The sequence below is a fragment of the Ursus americanus genome, chromosome 33 (assembly GCF_024610735.1).
Source record: "Ursus americanus isolate L20-20 chromosome 33, mUrsAme1.1.p, whole genome shotgun sequence".
NCBI classification, from domain to species: domain Eukaryota; kingdom Metazoa; phylum Chordata; class Mammalia; order Carnivora; family Ursidae; genus Ursus; species Ursus americanus.
In genome coordinates, this window is record NC_142159.1 from 23,843,789 (window position 1) to 23,870,862 (window position 27,074).

A 27,074-nucleotide genomic window follows, 5' to 3' on the forward strand; every position below is an offset into this window, starting at 1 on the left:
TATTCTGATCGCCCAGTTTTCAGGGAAATCCAAAAATTATGCCAGTTCTACCCCTGTCTTCCCAGATTACTCTCAGGGACTTTTGACTAAGGTCAGATGGACTTACAGTATCATTCTGCTGGTGCCCCAGAAACGTGCAGTAATTCAAGAACCAGGGAGACAATAGAAACTGCTTTCTGAAGGAGCTAACACTGCGAAACTTATTTTAAATAGAGACAAGCTGAAATTAAGATACTACCTGCTTCAGAAGTGACTTGCTGTGCAATTCCTTCATTTAAAAATGTTTCGTGTAATAAATACACGTACTCATCTAGTATGCATCTGAGATATGAGATACGCATATGTGCACCATATTAGAGGTTTGAATTTCTTTCTGTAATAAACTCATCAGGAACAGCCGCTTTTCTCTGGGGGGTATTCTTTGGTAATTTCTTCATTTATTGTGATGTTTCTGGTCTGTTGACGTTCTCATCGTTTCAGTTTTTTAGAATGTATAAATTGGGCAAGCTTATTTAGAAATACCTTTTTAAAAACTTTGTCCCACTCCGTCTCTTTCTCTGCCTGCCTCCGTTCTGGAGTGCCTGCCTCTTCCTCCGAGGCCAAAGATCAGGGAGTGCCAGACTGAAGGGGCCTCGGAGGCTGCCGACCAGCGCTTTCCCTCGGCCGCGAGGGAAATGCTCGTTCACGATGGGGAAGGAACGCGGTCTAATTTATCATGCCCTCTGAGCCGTGCGCTCACGTTTATTTAGATCCGCACCTTTGAATTGAAAAAGAAAATACGCGCGCTCCAGCTTGCTTCTCCTGAGGTCGCAGGTGGTGTCCGTTTTGATGCAGAAACGGAGGCACGGTCCGTGGGCGGGCGAGGCTGGCTCGATGGGAGGCCGTCCGCCTGCCGGTACAAGAATCCCTGTCAGACCGTTGGCAGAAGAGAACTGGGCAGCTCCATATTCTGAGGCCCTGTCACATGATGAGTGAGCACTGCCCCCTGGTCTGGAGCGTCCGAGCGGGGATAATGTTGCTTTGGCCCTTTTGGGCGAGTTGTGGTTGAGTGAGTGAGATATATTTTGCTGTTAGATTTTTTAAAATTGGTTTCCTTTTTCAGAAGACATTATTCCTTATGGGCGACTTGCTGTCCGTATCCAGTGGTGTGGCTCTCATTGTTTCTGGGTGAGAGGGTAGACCTCTCAGGCTCTGCTTCTCCCCTCGTAGGTCTGTGACGAAGAGTGGCATCACTACGTCCTCAATGTGGAATTCCCAAGTGCGACCCTCTATGTGGACGGAGTGTCTCACGAGCCCTTCTCTGTGACCGAGGATTACCCGCTTCATCCAACCAAGATTGAAACTCAGCTCGTGGTTGGGGCCTGCTGGCAAGGTAGCGGTCATTGGCACCCTCTCCCCAGTCTCGGGAATTAAATCCTGCCTCGTGGGCTTAGCGGTGGAAGCAGGCTCATCTCAGTGTCTTACCCCCTTACCCTCCCGTCCTTCCGCTTTTCGTCCCTTCTCCTGGGCGTGGCCTTTCTGGGGACACTGCGGGTGCCACGCTGGGGTGGGCACTAACTGTGTATTATACGACTGAAGCAACCAGCCCCCTTTGGGAACCTGGGAGGGAGCGTTACATGGAGGGAGAGTGCCGTTGGTGGAGGGATTGTTTTATAAACTAAGCTGTTTATTGAAAAGTTCTGAAAACAAAGAGGTGGCAGCTGATGTCAGGCCCAGAACTGTAAGTGTCCTTTGACCCAAGGACACTTCTAGAACGTTTAGTGCTGGCGAAGCGGCCAGGAGCTCTGCTAGAGGGGACTCCCAGGACATCTCTGCTGCAAGACCAGGGATGGGATGTGACAACCACCACCGAAGCAACAATACCACTTATTCGGACTTTCTAACTGGCAGGCCGCGAGCTGATTACTTTACATGCGTTCTCTCACTAATCCTTAACGGGAAGTTTAGCCCCATTTTACAGCCGAAGAAACTGAGGCTCAGAGCCCAGGGTTACTCCGCTGGTTAATCTTGGCATCAGGATTTGAACCCTTAAAGCCGGTGCATGGAGAGCCTGTGGTCTGATGGGGACCCCTTCTCAGGATAATTTTTTATTAATCTATGAAACAAAATACTAGGATTTCCAAGGTAAGCAATTAAATGGAAAGAGAGTTATCAAAGGACTAGAAGCCCAGCGTTTTGAAATGGTAGCACCTGTGCTGCTTCTCTAACAAGCGGACAGCAAGCTCTGGCCGCAAGTTTCATAACTGCCGTAGTTTGAAGGTAGTGAGGGGCGTTGTAAGTGCGGCAGCGCGGCCCGCTGGGAGAGTAGCGGTGACAGCCAGTGGTACCGTGCCTTGCGGCGACATTCGTACCCGAAGGAAAAGCTCACCTTCAGAAGTTCACGTAGGGAAGCATGTCATCTTTCCTGCCCAAGTTCACGGGACCCTCCGTCCGCCCTCGAGGTTCACAGCCTCACGTGAACCCTCACACTTGACGGGGTCGCCGTCACTGCCTGTACCTGCTAAACAGACCTTTTGAGTATTTTTTCCTCCCTGTGGAAACATTGTACCTCGAGGTCGGCGAGACATTTATAAAACAGCCTGATTGCCTCGACAGTGTTGGTTTAATTTCAGAGAATTTGAATTTCATCATTTTCCTGCAGATCCTTTTAAATTAAAAAGGTTAAGACAGCATTTTAGAGTGAACTTCTTTAGCTGACTCCTGGATTTAATTTCGGGGACAGTTCATCTATGAGAAAGTGGAACTTGAGGCCAAGGAACAAGGAACAGAGTACCAGGGAAGTGGGAATTGTTTTAGGTGCTAAGTCTTTTTTTTTTTTTTAATTGTTATTTATTTATGTGATAGTGTGAGTACAAACATGGGGAGGGGCAGAGGGAGAAGCAGACTCCCCGCAGAGCAGGGAGCCTGATGTGGGGCTCGATCCCAGAACCCTGGGATCATGACCTGAGCTGCAGGCAGATGCTTAACCAGCTGAGCCACCCAGGTGCCCCTTAGTTGCTAAGTCTTAACATTTTAGTCCAGAGTTGCTTCCCAGATTAAACAATAATTTGTGTCGTTTTAAAAATAAGAATAAAAATATGAATGCAAACCCAAGAGCTTCGCTGCTTGGGTCAAAGTAAAGCCCTTGCTCTGGGCTGCCCCCCGGGGCCTGTTTGGGCCACAGCGTCTGTCACTCAGTGGCCATCAGCTTCATCTCTTTCTGCCTCAGCCTCTCAAGATCCTCAGCCAGAAAAACCCACTTAAGCTCCCAAACCAAGCACACGGTTTATAAAGTGTAGCTACTCGGGGGAAGATCTCCTTCCTCCCTTCAGCAGATCTGAACCCACTTTCCTTACAAATCCGTGGTGGAGGGCCCGTGCTGTAGGCAGCAGCCTCACACCCATCGGCCGAAACGTCATCCCTAACGGTGTTCTGGAGGCATCGTGGGGCCCGCACACTGGGCCTGTCCCCAGCGCGTCCCAGCATGTCCCCAGCATGTCCCCACGCTGCTGCGGCACAGGTGCTGTGGGGGCCTATGCCGTGGGCTGTAGAGTGTACTCCGGAAAGTGGAGGTTCTGGGCTCAGTCACTGGGCATGGGCCTCCCTGGCCTGGCCTTATGTCAGAACACCGGACCGGGGCCCGTGAGAGGGATCAGTGGTTAGAGGCCCCAGGCCCACCACCGATGACTGAGTACCTGTTTCTGGGTGAGTTCCTTAACCCCGGACTCTCCCTTTCAGTTTGGAAAAAGTGGATAAAAATAACCTTCATTTCTCTGTGACTTAGGGGTTGAAGTCTAGACCAAAGTGAACTTGTTTTGAGCTCAAAAAATACATATTTTTATATGTTTACTGTACATATACCAGGCTTTGGATGCTTACTGGTGCTGTCCCATTTCGTCTCTGCAAGTGTCGTCCCTGTTAGGGAGACAAGTGCTGTTTGCCCGGGGTGTGGTTGTGTGTGTATCTGGCTGCCTCTGCCGTCTGTGTGAGCGGCCTCTTTGAAGGCCCCGCCTGGTAGCACAGGCCGAGGAGATCGGGTGTTCCGTGGACGTGGACGTGCTTTTGCTCAGCTTACTTTGAATTGGGCCTGTGTTTTGGCAAGGGAGACGTGCGAAGATGGGATAAAAGAGGAATGCAGAGAGCAGTGGGATGGTAACGACAGCTCCTAGGAAGAGGTGACCGAGTTCGAGCTAGCTTGGGGTGTGGGGGGCATGTCCCCAAGGGGGCCAAGACGGGAATTCTTCTCTTTGTGTTTTATATTCGGTAGCTTTTCAAGACTAATTTTCAAGTTCCGATGTGAAGAGCCTAACCTCTTGGTCCTTTTCTATTGTCTTTGTCTTGCTTTTCTGCAGAGTATCCAGCATTTGAAAATGACAATGAAACCGAGCCTGTGCCTCTGGCCTCTACAGGTTGCTGGATCTTTCCCTACGGTTCTCTCTTGTGTTTCATTTAAAGACGAGACATCAATTCATTCCACATTTCGCATGAAATGCCCGAGTTGCATTTTGGTCCCAGACACCACTTGAGCTGCTGCTTTTCGCATTATGCTCTCCCCACCGCTTCACGGAATTGACCCTTTTTTTGCCCAACCTGATCCCAGTTGAAAGTGAGGGCAAATGACTCATTAATGCACTGCGCTAATGGGACTCTCCCCCGACCATCAAATTTGACCCTGATCCGCCTGCATGAGGCTCCCTGCCGAAATCCCACAGGCCACATCAGGGAGGCCACCTCCTGGTTCCCCTGTGGCCGAGCCACGAGACAGGAAGAGACTCATTACTAGATACTCTATCCTGACCAGTACTAAATTTTAGACATATTTCTTAGAAATCTCAGTCCTCAGTGATGGGTCACAGTGTCTGACGTCCTTATCAGGAACCAGACATGCTGTGGACATTGGTCTCCTTCGTCATTGCGAGAATAAGTTCCGTTTCACCTGCTTTGGGCTCTTGGCTATGGCCCGTCAAGAACCACTTTCTGGGTCTCCATTTTCCTTATAACACCATCGGTTCCCAGATATCCTCAGTAGTAGGGGCTGGGCATGATGGGACTCAACCAGACGGCAGCCACGCAAGGCCTCTCACGGGCAGGCTGGGGGAGTAAGCGTCCCTTTTATCTTCGTGGCCCCATTGGTTCATTCCCAAGTTTGCACGTATCCCCGAGTGCACTCAGTCGGAAAGAGCAGCCCGAGCAGGAGCCAGCTGGTGAAGAAGGCAGCGACCCAGGAGGCTGGCAGTGCTGGAAAATGTCACCAGTGCACCAGGGGGACGGGGGCAGTGTCGGCCACCCTTTCCAGGGAGTGGCGGTTGCGCGGGGACTCTCATGGGATCTCTGGGCTTCGGGTGAGGGACCCCCAACACCTCTTTTCTCCAGGCCATCTGCATGATCATAAACGACTTAATTTCTCCATTGCGCTTCCATGTAGATTGCAAGGCTAACAGGATGTGGTACGAACTAACCCGCATGTCCCTCCATCCAGCCACCACCACCGGTAACACTGCACTGCGAAGCGAAGCAGGATGGCCCGGGCCGTGCAAGTAACTGCCTGCTTTGTTCCCCATGTTCCTAAGGTGGTGACCTGCACATGACCCAGTTTTTCCGAGGTAACCTGGCCGGCCTGACCGTCCGTTCTGGGAAAGTCGCGGACAAGAAGGTGATCGACTGTCTGTATACCTGCAAAGAAGGGCTGGACCTGCAGCTCCCTGAAGACGGCGCCAGAGGCGTGAAGGTAACCTTGGCATTTGCTCACACGACGCTGCTGACCTCGAGCACGAGCGTGTGGGCTGCTGGCAAAGGACTGATATGTGATCGATCCTGACCCGTGTTTACTCATAATACCTCTGCCCCCAAACGTTGGGGGTGGTTTTCCACCAACCAGTTCCCCAACTCTCCAGACACCTGCCAGGTGTCCTACAATTCAGTTCACTTCTGACACTGACAGCCGGGAGTTAGCACGGACCCTGCAGGAGGGGAGGCTCAGTCCCACCACGCTGCCCCCACTACAGATGCCGTGTGCAGGTGCTGGGCCCCTGGGTTACCCACACTTCTGTCCAGCTTGGCTACAAAGTTGGGGACCCCCATTGTTCCCCCCTTTTGGGTCTCAGTAATTTGACTGAACTACTCAGAAATCTGCAGAAAGCACTTTGCTTACTACTGCTGGTTTATTATAAGGCGCCACCCTCCAACACACGGGAAGCTCCCAAGCCCTGTCCTTCAGGGGAGTCTCCGGAGCTTCTGTTAGGTACGCACAGCCGGTTAAATCATTGGCCAGAGGTCAGGGTTGGGGCTGAAAGTGCCAGCCCCACAGTCACACGCCTGGTTTCTGTGACAGTCAGTCAGCTTCATCCTGGAACCATGTCAGGGCCCAGAGTCTGCTCATTAGCACCCATGCTGGTGTTCTTGGAAGGGGCTGACGATGAGTAACAAAAGGGGCTCCTATCGCGATATTTCCAAGGTTTGGGGGGGCTCTGTGCCAGAAACTGGGGACAGAGGCCAAATATATGTATTTCTTTCTTTTTTCTTTTTTTTTTTTAAGATTTTGTTTTTAAGTAATCTCTGCACCCACCATGGGGCTCAAACTGACAGTCCCACAGTCAAGTCACACACTGCACCGACTTAGCCCGCCGGGCGCCCCTGTATTTCTTATACCACAGATACATTTGCGCCTTGGGCGTTGACCCGTGAAGAAGAGGGTCTTGTCGCTGCAGCTCTGTGAGGTCTCTGATCGGACCGGTCCCCAGCTGACCCTCTTTGCCAGAGTGTGTGTGGTTTTAGCTTCTTGCAGTTCGAACCCTTTTTCTGTCCCCCTCTGGCCCGATTTCAGATCCATACCAACCCCAGTCAGTTGGTGTTGACCTTAGAGGGAGACGACATCGGGGAGCTGGATAAGGCCATGCAGCACGTCGCCTACCTGAACTCCCGGCAGTTCCCCACACCGGGGATCCGAAGACTCAGAATCACCAGCACGGTCAAGTATGTGCTGATTTTTAACTCTGGAGAAGAAACCGTGTATGTTTAGGTTTTTAAGACACCGCAGCCGTCACTTACTGGAGGGCGTGGACGGGGTCCGTGAATGGCACTGGGCACTCTGTCCCCCCAGGGGCTTGAGGAATGCATGGGCCATGGCGCGAGTAGCCTGCAGAGCCGCTCCTCGAAGCCCTGACCTTTGCCTTCCCCGTCGCTTGTTGGCAGGTGTTTTAACGGGGCCTCCTGCGTCTCCGTGCCCCCGGTGGACAGCGGCGTGATCGTGCTGCAGCCCGAGGAGCCCAAGATCAGCCTGAGCGGTGTCCGCCACTTCGCTCGAGCGGCTTCCGAATTTGAAAGCCCGGAAGGGGTTTTCCTTTTCCCTGAGCTTCGGATCATCAGCACCATCACCAGAGAAGTGGAGCCTGAGGGGGAAGGGGACGAGGACCCCACAGGTAACAGCTCTTCGGCTGGGCTAGTCGCCCCCTTGGCTCGAACCTGGGTGGCTGACGCCCCACAGCTGCTGCTTACTTCCTGAATTCTTTTTCCCTGAGATTTTGAGAGATTTGGATGTTTTAATGTTATTCTTGGGTCTACTCCTGGGATCTGACCCATGGTCGAGAGCTCATCGTGCTCTTTGGACACCCACCTGGAGAGTCCTTACCTCCTTTTCCGGTGTGATGTCCGGATCTGAGGTGCCCCGTGGAGGCCGAGACGATCCGGGGCCGACTGCAGGGAACAATGCTGCTCCCGCTGGCTGCTCAGGGGCCCCGCATTCTTGGGCCTGCCTGGGGGCCAGTCCTCCCAGACACGTAAGGCACCCCGATTCTTAAAAGGGCCTCTCCTAGGGGTGCCTGGGTGGCTCAGTCCATTAGGCATCTGCCTTAGGCTCGGGTCGTGATCCCAGGGTCGTGGGATGGAGGCCTGCATCGGGCTCCTTGCTCAGCCGGGAGTCCGCCTCTCCCTCTCGACTCTGTGATCTCTCTCGCTTTCAGCCTCTCTCAAATAAATAAAATCTTTAAAAAAGAAAAAAAAAAAAAGATTCTTTCCTATCTTTCTGTCTTTGGACTTTGAAAGGGCTCTGTGAGCTCAAGGACAGCCAGCAGGCTCCCCAGTGTGACTGGCCTCCCGGGGCTCTGCAGTTGGGGCTTGGTCTGTTTCCGCAGTTCAAGAGTCGCTGGTATCTGAGGAAATCGTGCACGACCTGGATACCTGTGAGGTCACGGTGGACGGGGACGAGCTGAACCCGGCCCAGGAGAGCCTGGAGGTGGACGCGGCCCGTCTGCAGCAGAAGGGCATTGCAGTGAGCGCCTCGGACCTGGGCACGGTCTTCACAGGTGAGCGGGCTCAGTGCAGGTGGGGGGCGGAGCGGGAGCCTCAGCCCTGCCCCTGTCCTCTCTGAGCTCTAGGAGAGTCCTGGAGGCGATGGCGGAGGAGAGGTTCAGCGTGGGCTGCTCGCCTTCTCCTGGCAGGAAGGGAAGAACAGACACTGCCCTGCCTCCTGTCTGTACGAGGGGGTGGAAGTCAGGCACGAGTTGGCACCCCACCCCCTGGGGAGGAACAGACGTGCCTGCACACTCGCACTTCTCCCCACAACTAGAAAGCCAACATGTGTGTGTCCGCTTGGTCCAGCCGCCCCTGGGCCTGACTCCGGCCTCCCCTGACCCTGGCTTTGACCCCAGCCACCGGGCGGTCTTCTCCCCTCTCCCTGCAGGTGTGGACACCATGGCCAGCTATGAGGAGGTGCTGCGTCTCCTGCGCTATCGGAACTGGCACACCCAGTCTCTGCTTGACCGGAAGTTCAAGCTCATCTGCTCGGAGCTGAATGGCCGCTATGTCAGCAATGAGTTCCAGGTGGAGGTGGGTGATTGGGTGCCCACCTGCGGCCCTGATATTTGCAAACACCGTTTTTAGAGCATTCATGTGGCAGCTGTTGGGGTGCGTCTCAGGCGTGCTAGCCTGTCCCAGCCCGGGAGCTGCTGCAGGTTTGGGTGGGCCGGGGTGCAGCTGGTGTGCCCCTTTCATGGGCGTCTGAGGGGCCTTTGGAAGGAGGTGGTCAAGAGTTAGAGGCTCTTAATACCTCATGAGTAGAGCCAATGTCATTTGACACTGCTTGAGAAAGAGCAATTCCCAGGGAACCAAAGATTCTTGGCGGACTGCTGGCCTGGGGAGATGGGTCCCGGTGCGGGGCTGGCCCGGGCAGAGGGGTCCCGGCACGGGGCCAGCCTGGGGGAGAGGGGTGCTGTGCTGTCTGCCGAGCCCGATGGTGGCAATTCAGGGCACGGTGGTCAGAAGGTGCTCACCGCGCTCTGAGGTCTTCCACAGGCCTGGACAGCAGCCCCTTCATCACTCAGGGCTTCTGTGGTCTGGAGGAATGGGCCCAGAGTTATTCTCAGCAGTCGAACGTCTGCACGGTGACCTCAGAGCAGCAGAATGCTGAAGTCCCAGTGCTGAAGAATCGATGGGAGTTTTGTCTGAGCCAAAGGCTAACAGATTTGAAAGGAAATAAATGGTTATGATTTGTGCTCTTTCATGTGGCTGTGGTTTTGGGGAAAAGCGGGGAAATGGGCTATGCCGGTGCTTCTCGAATGACCCGCAGTGAAGGACGGTGGTGGCGGTTTTTCTACTCTTTTGTGGACAGGTTCTTTTATGGAATGCAGTAAAAGGGAATTATTAGAACAGTGCTCTATTTCTGGGATGGATGACAGTATCAAGCAGTTATGATGGTTTCTAAGAGCTGACCCTTGATTTTTCTGTTCTCTTCTCATCCGCTCAGCAGTGCTGGTCCAGGGACCCCTCTGAGTAGCGCTAGTCCCGGGAGCTTGGGAACCGCTCTCCCGCCCCCGGGCCGCGCTCAGGCCGCTGTGTGTGTCTGTGCTGCAGGTGAACGTCATCCACGCGGCCAGCCCCATGGAGCACGCCAGCCACATGGCCGCGCAGCCCCAGTTCGTCCACCCGGAGCACCATGCCTTCGTCGACCTCTCGGGTCACAACCTGGCCAGCCCCCACCCGTTCGCAGGTAGGACTGTGGGCAGAAGCAGGGTCATCTGGGTCAGGTCTGTGCGGGGGGTACGTCGTCCTGGGAGCCCAGCACCTGGTCCGAGCAGCCTCGGCTGGCCGGGCTCTGTGATTCTGTGCCACCCGCGAGGGACGAAAGCACCACCGGGGCAGGAAGTGGCTAGCCCGGGGCTCAGAACCTGTGCTGAGACTCTCCTCACATGTCTTCCTGTTCTCCGGGGTCAGACGAAGCAGCCGTGGGGGGGGCGGGGGCTCGAGGGCATGACCGCGTCTGGGGCAGGCGTCAGCCTCACCGCCCCGTCTCCCCTCGGTTGCAGTTGTCCCCAGCACTGCCACGGTGGTGATCGTGGTGTGTGTCAGCTTCCTGGTCTTCATGATTATCCTGGGAGTGTTCCGGATCCGGGCTGCTCATCAGCGAACCATGCGGGACCAGGACACCGGGAAGGAGAACGAGATGGATTGGGACGACTCTGCCTTGACCATCACCGTAAACCCCATGGAGGTAGGTGCCGACCGGCGGCCCCTGCGCCTGAAAACCACTACAGGCCAGGGCCAAAGTGACATGCGCCCCAGAGAAGTCGCATGGCCGTGGCACGTCCACGTTTACGTGGCTTAAACATCACGTGATCCACATGACAAGTCGGTGAGGTGCAGGTGTCCCCGTTCCTCAGGTGGGCAAACTGAGGGCCCAGAGAGGCCTTATCCCAGCTCACGCCGCCCTGTCAGCTTAGAAACACGCTCCCCCCCATGTGACAGACCCTGTGGGTGGCAACCAGAGCTGTGTTGTCCCTTCCGTCAGGGATGAGGTGACTTCCGGCGTGGTCCAGCCCTCCCCCGATGTGGAGTGTGCTGCGGGCAGTTCCCTTCCTCTGCGGCTCCCAGGGGGTGAGCAGCCGTGGACACTCGGCTCGGGTGCCGAGGCGGGGCCCAGGGCCTCGGTTCACGTGCTGTCTCTTCGTCAGACGTACGAGGACCAGCACAGCAGCGAGGAGGAGGAGGAGGAGGAAGAGGAAGAGGAGAGCGAGGACGGGGAGGAGGAGGATGACATCACCAGCGCCGAGTCCGAAAGCAGTGAGGAGGAGGAGGGGGAGCACGGGGACCAGCAGAACGTGAACAGGCAGCAGCAGCTGGAGTGGGACGACTCCACCCTGAGCTACTGAGCCCCGGGCCGCGGCCTCCACCCCTCTCCTTCTGCTTCAGGAGACTCTGCTGTCATCTGTCCTCCCAGTCCCAAGGGTCCACGGTGTACAAAGTCATTCTGGCCAGTAGGTCTGCAGACCCTCCCCCTCGCTGAGCGTCCGCCTGCGCTTGGTGTGCGGCCCCCGCCCTCCACCCAGACCGCTCTGAAGTATGTGACGAGCTGACGCTCGCTGTCCGCGGCCCGCGCTGCGCGGCCCCCTCGCACCTCCAGACACGCTGCAACGACCAGACTCGTCGACAAAGGGTTAAAATTGCTCACTCCCACCTCGTAATCCTTTTTTCTTTCTTTTTTTTTAAAGTTTTTATTTTTTCCAAACTAGTGCATGTATAAAAGGGCAGAATGGGAGTTAATATGTAGATGACGAACTGACTTTTTAATATTTTGTAAATAAATTGGGATTTCTCGTGTCCTCCGTGCTAGCGTGACCCAGGACTGGCATGCAAAGTGAAGCTTGACACAGTGCAGGAGAGACCCCGTGGGCTGCCGCCCCACCCCCATCCGGAGAGGAGAGGGGCCGCTCGGGCCTTGCTGGGTGCACCACCTCGGCAGGTGGCCAGGCAGTGAGAGGGCCACGGACCTGCACCTCTCCCCCTGCCCCCCACCCTGCACTGCTCAGCGGGAGGGCACCGGATCAGGGACCCTCTCTGGAGGCTGGAAACGGCCAGGCCTTTGCTTTGGGATTCTACCCATTTCTGATCTGGCGGAGGGGTGGGGGTGCGGGGGTCCCTGGCCTCTTGCACACACTCCTCCGATGACCGGCAGCTCCTTGCGCAGGAAGCTGGACTCTCGTGTGCAGCCTTGGGTTCAGACTACTAGATGTCCGCTGCCCTGCCGGGGAGTGTGCGTACACATGGTGCAAAGCGTCCGGCCACTTGGTGTGGAGAGAGAACAGGCCTGGGTGGTCCATACTCAGAACGTCCAAGGACAGACGCACTCCAAGGATGCCCTGTGCCCCGAAGGCAAAGGGCTAGCTTTCCCCCCAACAGCCCCAGAGGTAAGCCCACTCGCCAGGAGTGGGGAGCCCTGCTGCTTGGCCAGGCGGGGAAGGAAAAGGAGAGGCCAAGTCCTGAGCTAAAACCCCTATGGCACTTTGTTTTTAATTTACATGTAAAATTTTAGATTTCTAAAACTGGGGGAAAATCATTTTGAATCCTGTTCTGTGATCATAACTGCTAGTTTCGAGGACACTGCGGCTGTCCTGCGTCGTGTGTGGCCGTCCTCCACGTACTGTCACTGTAGCTGCTCCGTGTAGACAATGATAGAGGCTCACGTCCCGGATGTGTATATTGCTGAGGTCAGAGCGTGTATACACTACAATAAAGAGCTGGTTCTAACCCGTGGCGGACTGTGTCAGGTTTGGTCCTGGGTTGGTTTTAATCCTGCATCTTCTTTGTTTGTTTTTTGTTTTTGTTTTTGACCTGAGAACACGACATAAAAAGGCTTTTATTTCTTTCAGTATGCTTTTACCTCTCCGTCCAGCCTTCACAGGGTGCCCGTCTTCAGCCCACACTGGTTGTGTGGGACTCACTTCCCCATACAGAAACATTAAAAGACTAAAAAAACCCAAAAAACAAAACAAAAAAACAAAAAACCTCTTCTCACCAGGCGCACAGGCCATGTACCCGAACCAGAACGCCAGGACAGACTCGTTTAAATAAATAACATAACGTAGAGACATACACTCGGCTTTTCCTATTTCCAAACCGGCGAGGTGGGGCGAATGAATTCAGCACTTAGTTAGGGACAAGAGTGTGGTCAGTGGTGTTCTGGGGGCGGCACTCCCTGCTTACGGACTGCACCTCTAATGAACCAAAGAAGGTCGGCACCTGGGTCCTTTTTTTTTTTAAAGCCATGCACCTGTCCAGAGGGCAGCCATTCCTGGCCCTCCCAGGACTTGCAAGGCCTTAGAGAGACCAGTAGTGGAGCTGGGTGGGGCCCAAGGCGGCTGCTAACACATGAGGCTCACCCGTGGGCTTCGAGAAGCCCAGATTCCTAGCTCCCTCTCCAGAGTTAGTTTCACATGGCCGGGAGGGGCCCAGGAACCTGGCATTTCTAGAGCTCTTCAGGTCCACCGAAGGCGAAGCCTGAACTGCTTCAAGCCAGAGAAAAACATTCCATCACAGACCAACCCCATATTTCTGATACCTGATTGCTCACAGCAGGTTAAAGGGGAGAGTCCTGGAGATCAAGTCCCGTCCTCAAAACCTGCTTCACGAGGCAGGAGACACATAATTGCACGAGTACTCTGACCTGCATTTGCCTTGATCCATAGTTGAGCTCAATCAAGCTCAAATCTTTTTAATGTCTTGAGGACCAGCATATATTATACTTTATGGGGCTGAGGCCATTCTGAGCCATCGAGGTTCAATGAGTAGTCTGGCTATTTTCTTTCTTACCCGCAAAACAAAATCGCTTTACAGCAGAGAGATGAGAGGATTCCCGTACCCAAGAGTCACTTTAAAAGTGGAAAGCAAGCATCCCTGAATCTAGAGGGTACCCAGGCTTCCTCCGGGAGCTGCCCAGCGCTCAGTCAGTGGAGAGCACGAAGGTGGAGGGGGGGACGGAGTCGTGGCGCCCTGTCTGCACGGCAGGCACCAGGGTGACCGCCAGCTGCCAAGCTCCGTGCAGCCCGGCAGGAGCCCAGGAAAAAGGCAGGCTTCCTGGCGGCGAGGAGAGCAGTCTTTGCTGGGGCCTGATTCACCAGCTGGAAGACTCTGGTTACAGTCCTTAGCACAATGCAGCCTCGGAAGTGCCCGACTCACAGTATCTCCTCATCAGAGCCCGGGGCTCGGATCGGGGGGCGCTGGAGGATGGGGCCCCTCCCCTGCACAAAGGATGCATTTCCATTTATGGCTGTTTAGCTCCTGAACCATTTCAAGTCATAAATAAATAACCAGTGTAAACAAAAGGCAGTTGTGTGCGTTCTTGCCCGAGGGGTGCCGGGCAGGCTCTCCGGCCCCAGCGGACAGCGGGGGGGGGGGGGGGGGGGGGGCCGGTGCCCGTTCCCGAGACTGCGGTTCGAGGGCTGCTACTGCCTGTTATCTTTGGACACATTGTGGGCCAGCCAGTTCACTTTGGTCTTCCAGCTCTCCCGGAGGGCTTCGTTGAACTTCACTCGGAAGTGCTTTAGGGCCTCCTCCTCCGTCTTTCCCAACGCCAGAGAGTCCTGAGGCAAAGCCATCAAAGCACTGAGCTCAACCCCAACCCCGGGGAGGGGACAACCCTCCCCCCCCAACATTGTAAATTTCCTCCTGAAAGAATTGCAGGAAGGGAATCTGGAGACAGCCACAACATCTCCCCTGGGAAAAGCTCTCTGTTCTGATCCCAAACCCAGATGGGCCTCCTGACCCACCCTCAGGCAAGATGCCGACTCCACCCCAGAAGCCCAGGGGTGCACAGGTGGCCTCGCCTTCTGCACTGGAAACTAACTCCAGGGGGAGGGGAGGAGGGGGCAGCTTCGTTCTGCATGAACCGGGCACCAAGGAGGGGCTCGTGGCTGACCTGACCCCCCAGCTTCTCCCACACTGAAACGACACGGAGGGAAAAGCATTTTTAAACGAAGAGGGAATATATCTAATTCAGCCCTGTTGTCTGAGTGGAACCACTGCAGCCCGTGGGGACGAGAGGGTCAGCCGAGGGGGCGGGGGGGGGGGGGCCGACACATCAGCAAGGAACCAGGCTGACGCCCCCAGACCCCGCGGCTGGGTCCCGGGGGGCATGAGGACTGAACACCGGGAGTGCCCTGTGGGGTCCACCGTGCTCAGGGGCAGGCCTCGGGGACTTGGGGGCTACCAGGTGTGCCTGGCAGGGCCCTACCCTGGCATTTACCTTGAGATACTGGATGTCTTTGGAGCAGCTGAGCTCAGGCAGGCCGGCGGCCCGCATCAGGGCAAAGAGGTGGAGAAAGAGCAGCCCGTGGCGCCTCAGGATGGTGTAGGCTCGCTCACAGTAACCCCGGAACCTGCAGGGGTGAGGCGGGGGGAGGCGGGGCTCTGGGTCTGCCCACAGCCCCGGCCTCTCCCTACAAGACCTGCCCCCACCCCGGCCTGGGACCCTCCAGCACCCTCACCTTTCAAATTTCTCACTGTTATTCGTTTTCCCCTGCTGGATCACGTGCACAAAGTCATACGTGAGGATGAACGGGACTCGCTCACGGTTGATTCCAAACTTGGTCTTGAAATTGCCCAGAAAGTGGCCGAAATCAATGTGGAAGAGCTAAGAAGAGGGAAGTTGAAGCGGTCAGAGAGGAAAGTGCCCCGGTCGGGGAAGGGGGTGCGGGGGGTGGGGAGAGGAAGCCTGGAGGGCGATGGGCACGTCTGCGTGGCAGCGCGCTCTGCCCCTACCTGCCCGTTCTCGCGGATCATGATGTTGTCGCTGTGCCGGTCTCCGATGCCCAGCACGTAAGTGGCCACACAGTAGCCAGCACAGGAGAGGGTAAACTCCTCAATGGCTCGATCCAAGGCCTCCCTGTGTATGTGTTGGTGGGAAGGGGGATTCGAAACCGTGACCACGCCATTTCCCAGCAACTTCTACCAAGAGGTGGGGTCTGTGTCCCCTCCCCTTGAATCTGCCTTATGACTTGCTTGGACCGACGGGACAGGGAGGAAGCGGTGTTGGGTTCATCCCACAGCCTGGACCTTAACACACGTGGCAGCTCTCGAACCTAACCCGTTGCCAGGGAAGGAAGCCAAGGCCGGTCTGCTCACGGAGGGGAGGCCACGGAGAGACACGTGCCGGGGGCCCAGCCAGGCCGGTCAAGCAACTAGCTACGAACAGCTGCATGAGTGATTCCAAAGAACCACTCTGCTCAGCAGCTCAAACTGCAGATTGGTGAGCCCAGACTCACTGGTGGTGGTTTTACGTCCCTAAGCTGAGAGTGGTCAGCACGGGGCAACATGGTTCACGGACACCTGGTGGAATGGAGACCCGACCCACCCCCAAAGAGCAGACCTGGTCCTCGGCTGAGCCAGGAAGCCATGGAGACTGTCACGGGCCCTGCCCCTCCCCTTTGACTCCTAAATGGCACTCTTGGAAAGGAGAGGGTGTCTGTCCCCAGAGCCCAGAACCTACCCAGGGTTCTTGGACTTGAGCCAGTTGAGCAGGGCATCCTTGTTGAAGGCAGCTGTGGCCGCCATGTTGCTTTTGTTCAACTGGATGTTGGCGATGGTGTCTGAGTGAAGCACCACCTCGATGAGGCCAGTGCGGTCCCCGGTGGAGAGGCAGCCGTAGGGGGTCATCCTAGCCGGGGTGGGGGAGGAGGGGCAGGGAAATGCTGAGGTCATGGGCTGTCCCTGGGGCGGCTTGACAGCCCACCCCACCCAGAGGAGCCCAAGAGAGCCAAAACAGCCCCAGGAGATGCCGCAAGGGAGGAGAGGTGCTGGCGAGGAGTCCCTGACGCCCAGAACGCCGGGGGAAGGCTCCTTGGACAGGTCAGCACCAGCACCCAGGACGCGCAGAAGGAACGGCGGCACTTTGGCCGAGCTCATGTTTGCTCAGAGAGAAATCCAGGTGGCCTGGAAGAAGATGCCACCGCTTCCCGAGATGGGGCAGGAGGCCAGGGATGCGTGGGGCAAAGGAAACAATGGAGCGAGACAGACGCTGAGCGCCAGGCCTGGCCTTCCCCTCCCTCACTCTGTGGCCCCATCGCCCCCCTCGGCCCTAATCTTAGACTGGTCTCCGCTCCTCTTAGAACAACCCCTTTCCGCACGGAGGCGGCAGTGTTGGCTTTGACAGAGGACTCCTCCAGGGCACAGGGTCCTAGGCGTGCCGCGAGCGCGAACGGATGACAGGAGGGCCTCTCACCTCAGGTCCAGTCCCTCCTGCTTCCACAGAACGTCCATGAGCTGGATCATCTGCAGAGTCAGCATGTCCTGGCGGAGGTCTGGGCAGCGTCGCGGAAGGAAAAGCACGAGCTGCGGGTGGGCTCTCCGCGCCCCGCCTGGCCCAGGCCCCCGCCCTCCCCATCTCCCGAGGGCACGTGGGGGGGGCCCCGCCCGCTCACCGTCCCCGTTCTTAAAGATGATGCCCACGCTGCCATCGCTGCCTGCCTCCTCGCTGCTGTACACGAGCCACAAGGGCTTCATCTTGGAGTCCATGAAGGTGCACTGCTCCACACTGCGGGCCGCACAGCCGTCAGCGGGGGCCGCTCTGCGGGGCCTCCGGCGGGGGGGGGGGGGCCCCGGGGGGGGTGCTCACCAGACTTCAGCCAGCAGGGTGCTGGGGTCCAGCGGGGACTGCACGTTGGAAAGGGCCTCCAGGTAGGTCTCCTGACGCATGCACACGTGCATCAGCTCCTTGGTCTGGGGCTTGGTGGTCTTCTGGGAGCTCACTTTGACAAAGTCATTCAGGGCCTTCAGTTTGCTCAGCGCCTCCCCCTGGCAGGGAGAGCGGGACGGTGGCAGTGGCGGTGGCGGCGTGTCGAGGCCAGGAGGGGCAGGCTCTTAGCCTCGCCGCCCCCCCTCCCCGGGGGCTCCAAAGGGGTCGACCCGCTCAGACAGCGCCAAGGGCGGGGCCTCACCTGCTTCATGAGCACCTTCATGTGGTGGGTGCTACCCCGGCAGTAGGCCTCCATGATGAGGCCGAAGCGCAGGGCCACGGACGGCACGTGCATCTCGGAGCTGGAGGGACGGATGGACGGACAGACGGCTGAGCCGCAGGCCCTGCGGCCGGCAGGAACGGGAGGCCGCCAGGCCAGGGTCCCTCCCCCCCGAGGCCCCGGTGGGTCCAGTACCGGAGGTGCCAGAAGAGGAAGTGGCCGATCTTGCGGTTGGCCAGGGCCCGGGCCAGCAGGAACTTGGCCAGCTCGCAGTCCAGGTAGGACTCGTACTTGAGCACCTGCACCAGCTGCAGCAGGTACCGGAAGAGCTCGTCGTCCCTGCGGACAGGGGAGGCCGGCCTCACCTGAGCAGACCCCGGGCAAGGTTCGGTCCTCCCCGGGCCGGGCTCCACCGTCTGGGGTGGGGGGGACCAAACCGCCCTCCGGAGGAGAAGGGAGCCCTGGGGAGGGGGGGGGGGAACGCACGTCAACTTCCGCAGAGACTTGATGGCGAAGGAGCCCACGTGGCGGTCGGGGAAGCTGCAGTCCAGCAGCTCCAGGGCGCTCAGGACGGGCAGCTCGGGCCAGGAGCCCAGCAGGTAGAGCATCTGGGGGCAGCGGTCGAGGTGCCGGTCAAGGTGCGGGCCGGGCGGGAGGCCCTCCCCCCGCCCCCACCCCTCCCCACTCCCCACGTGGGCCACGCCCCCCCACCCCACCCCGAGCCCCCCACCTGGGCCACGTCCTCGTGCTTGTTCCACTTGGTGACCAGCAGCAGGCGGGCCAGCGCCTCGGGAAAGCGCTCCTGGACCTCGTGCCGCATCTTCCACACCAGGTCCTTCTCGTGCTCGTACAGCTCGCCGGACCCCCGCCGCTCCAGGATTTCCCGCAGCTGTAGCTGCTGAGAGGTGCAGGCGGGGTGAGCTGTGGCCCAGCCGGGCGCCCCGCCGCCCACGGCCCCCGGCTCACCTCCTCCTCGCTGAAGCGCCCGTGCTCCCCGTGCCGCCCCAGCTCCAGAATCTGCAACAAGTGGCCCTATCTTAGCGGAGACCCCGCACCCCGGGCCAGCCCTGGCAGGGCCCCAGGGTGGGGGCCTGCGACTCCCGCCGGTGCGGGCCGTCCTGTGCACCGCGTCCCCGGCCTCCACCCTGTAGATGCCAGGAACATCTCTCCCACCAGCTCTGACAACCAAAAGTGTCTCTGGGCATTGCCCCAAGTCCCCTGGGGAGCCTAGTGGCCCTGACAGACAACCATTGCTCTAGAGCACAGGAGGGTTCTAGAGTTAAGGAAGTCCCCAAACGTGTGTGGTGACCAAACCCCAGCCCTGGGCAACTCAGGGGATGGGCGGGGGGGAAGCAGGGTCAAGACAGTCGTCTTCAGCCCCACAGCCTCTGGACCCTCCCAGACCCTGGACGGCGAGGGGGCTGACCTTGTCCAGGGTGGGGTAGTACACAGGGTAGGGGGCCACCTCGGGGAGGCAGATGACGAGGGCCGCAGCGCTCTCCGTGTTGGGGTTACTCCGCACTGTCCCCGTGGGGTTCAGCAGCTCCCCTTTCTCGTCTGGACACAGGGACACACGGGAGTTGCCTGGGGAATGCCACCATCCGGAGCCCGCTCCCCCGCGCCTCTCCCTTCCGCCTGGGTGGACCTGGGACGGACGGCCACATGTACAGGCAGCATTCACCGGTCTTGAGCTGGTCCTTGTAGTCAAACAGCATGAGGTTGGCCCAGGCGATGGGGCAGTCCTGGGAAAGACCACGGGCAGGTCAGAGCCAGCCGCCGCAGTGCCTCCGTGTGCTCGGCGGCAGGACGGGCGTCACCTCCAGGCCCAGCTTCCCTGCCCTCACCCAGACTCCCTGTGAGGAAGCCAGCAAGGTCAGCCCCCTCTCGGCTACCCCTGGCTTCTTGAGAAACCCCCAAACAAACCACACCAGCCCCAGGAGGCTGGCCCAGCTCGGCGGTGGGGTCAGTCGGCGGGGCTCAGTGGCCAGTCACATCCTGGGCCTGGTGACTCAGTGCCCAACCCCCATTCCTTCCCCGCTGGCTGGTGACTCAGGACACCCCGCTGCCTGTGAGGACAGTGCGTTTGTCCCTCCACCCCAGAGTGCGGCCTCCAGCTTCCCAGGTGCCTCCGGGTCACCTGCTCATCAGCCCTGGGACCCAGAGCCTGTCACCTGGCAGGGTGGAGGGAGGGCTGGGGAGGGAGGGTTGGCCCCATCCCCATCCCCGAGATGCCAGCCTGCTGGGAGTGGAACGGGAGTGGCCCTGGGCCGCAGGGTGCCCGCTCCCGGAGGCCTGGCCCCAGCCCCCCAGCCGGGCCCACTCACCGCCTTCTTGGACTTCTTCTTGGTGGAGCGAGCCTTCTTGGCCTTCTCGATCACGGCGTAAAGTGCAAAGCAGAGACGGGCCATGCGGGGCAGGTCACAGATGTTGATGTCAAACTCCAGCCGCTGTTTCCACACGGGCTCCGAGCACACGCTCACCTCCGAGCTGGACACCGTCTTGCACAGCGTCTCGTTGCCGTGGAACAGCCCTGCCTGCACGACCAGCTGGGGGAGGTGTCGGAGTCGGCGCCAGGTGGCAGAGGCCCAGCCTCCCGCTCCCCCCGAGGTCCTCCCGCTCCCCCCCGAGGTCCTCCTGCTCCCCCCAAGGCTCAAAGCTCCTGAAACGTCCTCATTTCACATGGGAATCCCACTTCCCACTCAGAAGAAAGCGGCGCCAAAGGGGACAGCTGACGGCTTGAGCGGGACGAGGGGCCACGGGGTGAAGGGAAGGGCACCATGGGCTATGCATGGGCTCCCCACGACTCTGTGGGACCCCAGGGCATGCCTCTTCCCTGCTCGGGGCCTCAGTTTCCCCACTGGGGCTTGGGAACTCCAGGGGCCCTTCTCGCTCCGATACCCACGGGCTCCCCCCACTGCTCAGAGTCATATGAGCCCCGTGAGCAGGCAAGGATTCCATGCCACCTGAACACCCCGACCCTGCCTCCTCCAGCTCCACCTTGGCAGCCCTCAGGTCCCGGCCAGAAAGCTGCCTCCATCCAGGGCTCCAGGATGCCATCAGGGAAACCCAGCCCCGCCTGCTTGTGAAACCACCCCGACAAAAAGTGCTTCACAAAGAGACCAGGCCTCTGTGGACCCGGGTGTAACGTCCAGCAGATGGGACAATAAAACAAGCACCTCGCAAGCTGTCCTGGGGATGGAGGGAGATGCGGTGTGGCCTCCAGGGGTCCAGGAGGGCACACCTCCCAAGTGCCCCCTGAGAGTCCCAAGGCCCCGGGGCCCAGCCGGAGCTGGCTCTCTCCCGCACCTGTCACCTCCCAGACCCTGCAGTTCCCACATCCCTGGGCCTGGGCCTGGCCCCACAACTTCCACCCAAGTCAAATACCCAGAACTCGCTGGGCCTGGTTTCTACGAATTAGCCTCTCTGGCCGGCCAGCCGGCTCCCCTCCCCCCTTCCTGTTTTGAAGTGCTCACAACCACCCCGGCAGGGATGCTGGGTAATGTGGTCAGGTGGCTTTCATGTGACCCCCCCTTCTTCCTCTGCCACCCCTCTAGACCACAGCCACCTTGTTTGTGCAGAAAACATCCCCCTCCCCCAGGACCCCTCTACCTTCATCCGCTCATCGGCATTCACTTTGCTGCCCTGAATCAGCTCCACGCAGAAAGGCTGCTCCAGGGACCACAGGGACAAGGAGGAAGGCTGGGGCGAGCCAGAGGGGGAGAAGCAGGGCGGTCAAGGCGGAGGAATCCAGGGTAGGCGCCGGTGGCTAATGCCCTGGCCCCTGGCAAGGCCCGTGGCCACTCATGGGTGGGGTGAGTGTTGCAGGTGGTGATAAGGCTCAGGGGCCCACCCACAATACCAGAAAACCTGCCATGCAGTGTCCCAGGACCCCTGAGCTCCGCCAGTCATGGAGTTCTGCCTCTCTCTCCAGTGCAGGGGGCAGGAGGAACATGAGAGGGGCAGCCGGAGGGCCTGGGGGCTGCCCCGAGAAGCTCAGATCGCACCCTCCCCCCCCCCCGCCCCCTGGCACACTGGTGTGGTGGCCGGCCAAGCTCAAGGCCCAGCTCTCAACACTGACCCACCAAGGAGCATGAGATGAGGGGCCCTGGACCCACCACAAGCCTGCAGCATTGCCACTAGGCTCTAGGGTGGGACGTCGCGGGGGGGGGGGGGGGGGGAGGAAAGGCGGAAGGCACTGGCTCACCTTCTTCATGGGAATGGGGGGTGGTTTGGTGCGCGGTTTCTGGACTTGGGGGGCAGGGTCGCTCTGCTCGTCCCGCATGGCAAGGATGGAGGACGAGTGCACCATGGTCAGGTGGGGGGTCAGCCCGCTGTGCAGGCAGCCGCATATGTACTGGGATGGGGAGGGGCAGAGTGAGCGGCCCCAACCGTTCCCTGCATAACGCCCCCCCCAGGACTCCCTGGTGCTGACCGCCCCCCACCCCAGGCCTTCCAGGCCTCTCCTGCTGACCCTTCGCCCCCACCCACTTCCTGAAGACTGGGGAGAGCAGCCCCACAGGGGACACTTTTACTGTGACCCCCAAAGGCCCATCTCATCGCGCTCAAGAGGGGCCAAAGGCCCAGCTCCCCATGCCCCTCCGGGCCTGGCCAGGGCTCTGGGGACGGCAGGAGCGCAGGGCCCCTCCCCGAGCGCGCGCTTACCTGGAACTGGCAGAGCGGGTAGCCGCCGTACAGGTACTCCTGCCTCCCGTTCACCTGCAGCGTGTAGTCCTCGGGCTGCTCCACCAGGGGCTGCCGGAACACGGTGGCCTTCTTCCGCAGCGCGCACGCCATCAGCGCCAGTGGCACGTCCTTGGTGGACACCTGGAAGGTGAAGCTCTCCTAGGGGGAGGAGGGAGGGTCAGGCCTCCACCCTGAGGGCCCACGGGTTCTGGGACACGGAGGGGGGCGCTGCCTCTTTGTCTGGGATAGGTCCCCCCTTCCCCCGGAACGTGATGAAGGCACACGGCTGACACCCCAGAAATAGGTATCGAATGAATGCATGGACCCATGACCCAGGCCATCTGGTCATTCGGCCTTGTCCAGCTTGCCGGGTGGGACCTCTGCCCGAGCCCCTCGCAGGCACGGATGCCCCACAAATCCCACCCGGTGCCACCGGGAGGAGAGCGAGCCTGGGGTGCTCGTGGGGGGCTGGGAAGTCTCCCGGGGAAGCATCCCCGGGGGCCCCGCAGTTCGGACGCTGTGAACGGGCCAGCGTCCCCTGCAGGAGCCACGGGCTCACCTCGCTGCCCTCGAACTTGACGTTGACCAGGAGGGCCCGGTTGGGGACCCGCAGGGTGCCGGCCCCCCAGCTCCGCGCCGAGGGCTCCAGCTGCAGTGGGAAGCTGTACTGTAGCCAAGCCTCCCAGCCCAGCTGCTGCCGCCGGGCGGCCGCCTCCTCGCAGAACTGGCGCATCTTGGTGCGAAAGGCGTTCACTTCTGGGTCATGCAGGGAGTCGAACTCGTGGAGGCCTGAGAGGCGGGGAGGCTGGGTCAGCGCGGGGGCGCCCGGGCAGGCCCGGGTCAGGCCCACCTGCACTCGGGTCACCTTTGCCGATGAGGAGGCTGATCTGAGAATTGACCAGCTTCTTCACCCTGTCGCCCTCTCGGGCCACGAGCCGCAGCACCGGCAGGAAGGGCTGGATGTCGCAGAGCCGCCGCTGCTCGTCCTCCAGCTCTTGCTGCTCGGCCGTCTGGTTGACACAGGTGAACACATAGGCCTCGGGGTCGCTGAGCATGTGGAAGAGTGGCTCATACTGGGCCCGGTGCCACAACACCTGGGGGGACAGTGGCCGGTCAGCTTCTCCAGCCGAGGCGAGCGGGACCACAGGGAGCCGCGAGGGCGCTGGGGGCTGGCCTCAGTCTGGGTATCCCACCCTGCACGACCCTGACCAGAGGGCAAAGATCCCCACACCCTGTCTTCTCCAGACCCCTTGAGCACTGACCTCATGGGTCCCCAGGGTCACCGTGGCTGCCCTCCTGTGGAGGGTGCCTGGTACACGCTCGAAGCCTGGCCACAGTCCCCCCATGTTACCCTGGAGAGCCGGCCGGCTGGACAGGACCTCCAGGCACCCCCCCAGCTAATCACTCTGGGGTTCATCACTCTGATTTCTAAATGTTGGGAAGGAATTCAGAAAAGCTGAACACAATGAGAGAGCCGTCAAACCCTCTATGGGCTGTGTTCAGCTAGGGTGGTCAGCGCGTGCCTTCTGGGCGAGGCGTCCTCAGGGACCCCTGGGAGAGCCATCTAATGGTCAAGCTTTAGTGCAAAGGTGTTGATCACTAAGTCACAGAGAAGACCGAGAAAAGAATATCCCTGTTTTTCTTCCATGCGGGATGGATAATTATGGTCCATCAGCACAAAGGGATAGCACTGGGGCGGGGGGGGGGGGGATGACCCAGAATCTAGGGATACCTGTACGAACAGGCCCAGAACTCTCCAAGAGACATGCTAAGTAGGAAAAAACCCCAAGGTATATAACAGCAGATATAATGCAAGCCCATTTCCATAAAAACAACTCGAATAAACATAGTAGTGAATAGAGACTAGGATTTGACCAAAGGAACTAGGGTTTGCAGGCAAAACCTGGTCCACTCCCAAGTTGCTAGAATACGGCCAGTCCCACTCATTCACAGGTAGCTCCTGGACCCACTCTGGCAGAGCTGAGTGGTTGCGATAAATACCAGATGGCCAGCAAAGCCGAGAATATTTACCAGCTGGCCTCTCGGATAAATAAAAGTATTTTAGAAACTGAAGGCAAATTGGGGTGTGGGCAGGGCCCTCTGTGTTTTGCATTTCCGCACTGTTGGAATCATAGTAGGATGCACGTATGGTTGGAAAAATCAGATTACCTTTAAAATAGAGTTAATGAAAAAGATGTTATAATGTTAACTCAGGAAAAAAAAAAAGATCTCAAAGTTCGTAATCAGAATTATCACAAAAAACAACACTCCATAGAAAACAGGAAATAGCCGAAGTGCTAACTACGGTTCTCTCAGAAGGGCTGGATCACAGGTGAGTTCTTTCCTTCTACTTTTGCCTGTTTTCCCCGATCACATGCATCCATATTACTTTTGAAATGGAAAAAAAAAAAAAAAAGAAGAAGAAGAAGAAATTTAATTTTTAAAGAAATCTCCCAGGAAGGAGAGATTAAAAAGCAAAAAAAAAAAAAAAAAAAAAAAAAAAAAACCCTCAAGGATGGTCCATTGCTTCTTTCCTTTTTTTCGTTCCGCTCCCAAGTATAAGCTTTTAAAATTCTGAGCTGAGGTCTTGCCTTCTGGCATGACCCACTAAATCCCACACTTCGCAAGTGGGACAAGCAAGATCACAAGCCAATCTCTGCCAAATACTTTCCAGATGTCTAACCCTTTGACTCAGTAATCCTCCCTGAAAATTATTCGGCAAAACCCAAAACTATTTCCAAAGATGATGTTTACTATGATGACAGCTCTACAGAGAAAAGACTGATAAGACTCTTTAAAGTGGCCGGGGCTGGGGATCGGTTCCAGAAATGATAGCAGAGTCATGGAGAGGAGGAAAAGCCACCATGGGAACCCCACCCCAGGCTCCCACTGGAATCTAGTGAGTTTAATCCTGCCCTGATAAAGGGGGAAGCTGAATTCAAAATGCTAGCTGGGCTCTAACTGTAAGCTTGTCAACAATTTTAGATATTATTTATCTTTTGAAATTTGTTTTATAGGATCTCAAATCTGAGCCTGAGCGTCTGTTTGTCTTTCCCTCCATGTTCCCAGCTCGAAGGTCAAGATCGTACCTTCTTGATGGTGCTGAGGTTGGCATTCCGGGACACAGGGAAGTTCAGATAGACCCCCGTGGGCAACAGGAAGTCAACGGCCACACTCTGATTCTCCTCCTTGGTCCAGAATTCCATGGGGCAGTCAACCCCAGGGGGCATCCTGTTCTTTCACTTCTCAGACCCCGGTTGTCCTAAAAAGGAAGGAAAGGCAAAATGAACCATCCCAAGTGTGCTGGATGAATCCTCTGAAAGGATCCTCTGGAAAACAGAATGTCAGGACCTTTGGCGGCAGAAGGTTTGGGAAGGAGTCTCTCCCGCGGGCGCCCAAAGCTCGCCTCCTTCTGGGCCCAGTCCTGCCTGGGGTGGCTCATGGCTCCTGCTGCCCCCCAGACCCCACCTCACCTCTCATCACACCCTGCATCCCTCACCACAGTGGCCCAAATTTAAGACACCCAAAGACCCATTCCAAATCATTTTTTCTCAGAAGCACACACATGTGGGAGACCCCGCCACGGCCACCAGCTGGCAGACAGAGGTAGGGATAGTAGGGTCGCTGGTCAGACAACCCAGGACTTGAGAAGGACCAAAGGCTGCAGTTCTTGGAAACTCACTCTCCCTTCCTTCCCTTTCCCTTCCTTTCCTCTCCTCTCCTCTCCTCTCCTTTCCTTTCTTTCCCACCCTCCTTCCTTCCCTCCCTCCCTCTCTCTCTTTCTTAAGATTTTATTTATTTATTTGACAGAGCACAGGCAAGGGGAGCAGCAGGCAGAGGGAGAGGGAAAAGTAGGCTCCCCGCTGAGCAGGCAGCCTGATGTGGGGTTCCATTCCAGGACCCTGGGATCATGACCTGAGCTGAAGGCAGATGCTAACCAACTGAGCTACCCAGGTGCCACTCTTGGAAACTTTCTAACCAGAGATCAAAGTGGCTTACAAATGGCTTTGCCATCAAACAATTTGTTGAAATAGCTCAATCACACCAGACGCCCTCAGGCCTCCCCAGACCTCAGTAACAAAATGCTATAGACACAATTCAGGGTCTTTTGAGTATCTCCCCCTCTCCGGGTTACCACCATCTGCATTCTGGTTGTTTGTAATTTCCATGCATGTTTTTATACTTTGATTATACTAATATGTATCCACGAACAATTCCCAGTATTCCTGCATGGTTTCAAACTTTGAGTCTTCTGCAAGCTGCAATCCACACTCCCCGCCGATAAACGGAGTGCCCGCTCCTTCACAGTAACTCCTGTGCTGTGTCGCTGGGTCAATAAACCACAATTTATTTACTCCTTCTCTTGTTGATGAACCTCGGGGTTTGTTTCTACTCTTTTGGTTATTACAAACAACGCTACAATGTACATCCTTACACACCTCACTTCGTGTGTATGCGGAGCTGGGATGAGTGTCGTCCAAAGAAATACAGCGCGAACACATGCCTGATGTCAAAGTTGCCAGTAGCCACACTCCATAGAAGTAAAAAGAGAAATACTTTTAGTCTCCTATTTTGTTTCATGCAATATATCCAAAATATAGTCATTTCAAAATGTCCATCAACGTGGCAAGATTACGAAGAAGTTATTTCGCATTCTTTTGGGGGCACGAAGTCTTTGAAATCTGGCCACTTAGA

General features: G+C 57.5%; 2 protein-coding genes across 13 annotated transcripts in view; one reads left to right on the top strand and one right to left on the bottom strand.

The window, feature by feature from the left end:
• The window catches only part of CLSTN1 (calsyntenin 1), a 76,215-nt gene extending 63,714 nt beyond the window's left edge, over window positions 1–12,501 (top strand). For 2 of the 8 annotated variants that reach the window (XM_087858344.1, XM_087858345.1), the window contains 10 exons: window positions 1,210–1,372; window positions 4,332–4,388; window positions 5,550–5,707; window positions 6,803–6,951; window positions 7,171–7,397; window positions 8,085–8,279; window positions 8,657–8,802; window positions 9,826–9,961; window positions 10,278–10,462; window positions 10,923–12,501. In XM_087858344.1, the coding sequence (XP_087714470.1) occupies window positions 1,210–1,372; window positions 4,332–4,388; window positions 5,550–5,707; window positions 6,803–6,951; window positions 7,171–7,397; window positions 8,085–8,279; window positions 8,657–8,802; window positions 9,826–9,961; window positions 10,278–10,462; window positions 10,923–11,120 (1,614 nt within the window). In that variant the 3' untranslated portion in view covers window positions 11,121–12,501. The remainder of the gene's footprint in view (window positions 1–1,209; window positions 1,373–4,331; window positions 4,389–5,549; window positions 5,708–6,802; window positions 6,952–7,170; window positions 7,398–8,084; window positions 8,280–8,656; window positions 8,803–9,825; window positions 9,962–10,277; window positions 10,463–10,922) is intronic. The other 6 variants (XM_045776819.2, XM_045776820.2, XM_087858346.1 and 3 more) reach the window with 3 other exon arrangements.
• Window positions 11,436–27,074, bottom strand: part of PIK3CD (phosphatidylinositol-4,5-bisphosphate 3-kinase catalytic subunit delta) — a 51,165-nt gene continuing 35,526 nt past the window's right edge. For 3 of the 5 annotated variants that reach the window (XM_087858340.1, XM_087858342.1, XM_045776814.2), the window contains 22 exons: window positions 25,469–25,641; window positions 23,245–23,473; window positions 22,939–23,168; window positions 22,359–22,538; window positions 21,901–22,050; window positions 21,306–21,395; window positions 20,021–20,242; window positions 19,342–19,438; window positions 19,123–19,253; window positions 18,663–18,713; window positions 18,427–18,594; window positions 18,183–18,304; window positions 17,892–18,035; window positions 17,679–17,778; window positions 17,357–17,535; window positions 17,163–17,275; window positions 16,964–17,042; window positions 16,232–16,399; window positions 15,505–15,628; window positions 15,231–15,376; window positions 14,990–15,122; window positions 11,436–14,327 (listed from right to left, as the gene is read on the bottom strand). In XM_087858340.1, the coding sequence (XP_087714466.1) occupies window positions 14,190–14,327; window positions 14,990–15,122; window positions 15,231–15,376; window positions 15,505–15,628; window positions 16,232–16,399; window positions 16,964–17,042; window positions 17,163–17,275; window positions 17,357–17,535; window positions 17,679–17,778; window positions 17,892–18,035; window positions 18,183–18,304; window positions 18,427–18,594; window positions 18,663–18,713; window positions 19,123–19,253; window positions 19,342–19,438; window positions 20,021–20,242; window positions 21,306–21,395; window positions 21,901–22,050; window positions 22,359–22,538; window positions 22,939–23,168; window positions 23,245–23,473; window positions 25,469–25,609 (3,135 nt within the window). In that variant the 5' untranslated portion in view covers window positions 25,610–25,641 and the 3' untranslated portion in view covers window positions 11,436–14,189. Of the gene's footprint in view, window positions 14,328–14,989; window positions 15,123–15,230; window positions 15,377–15,504; window positions 15,629–16,231; window positions 16,400–16,963; window positions 17,043–17,162; window positions 17,276–17,356; window positions 17,536–17,678; window positions 17,779–17,891; window positions 18,036–18,182; window positions 18,305–18,426; window positions 18,595–18,662; window positions 18,714–19,122; window positions 19,254–19,341; window positions 19,439–20,020; window positions 20,243–21,305; window positions 21,396–21,900; window positions 22,051–22,358; window positions 22,539–22,938; window positions 23,169–23,244; window positions 23,474–25,468; window positions 25,642–26,818; window positions 26,891–27,074 lie in introns of those variants that run through there. The other 2 variants (XM_045776815.2, XM_087858343.1) reach the window with 2 other exon arrangements.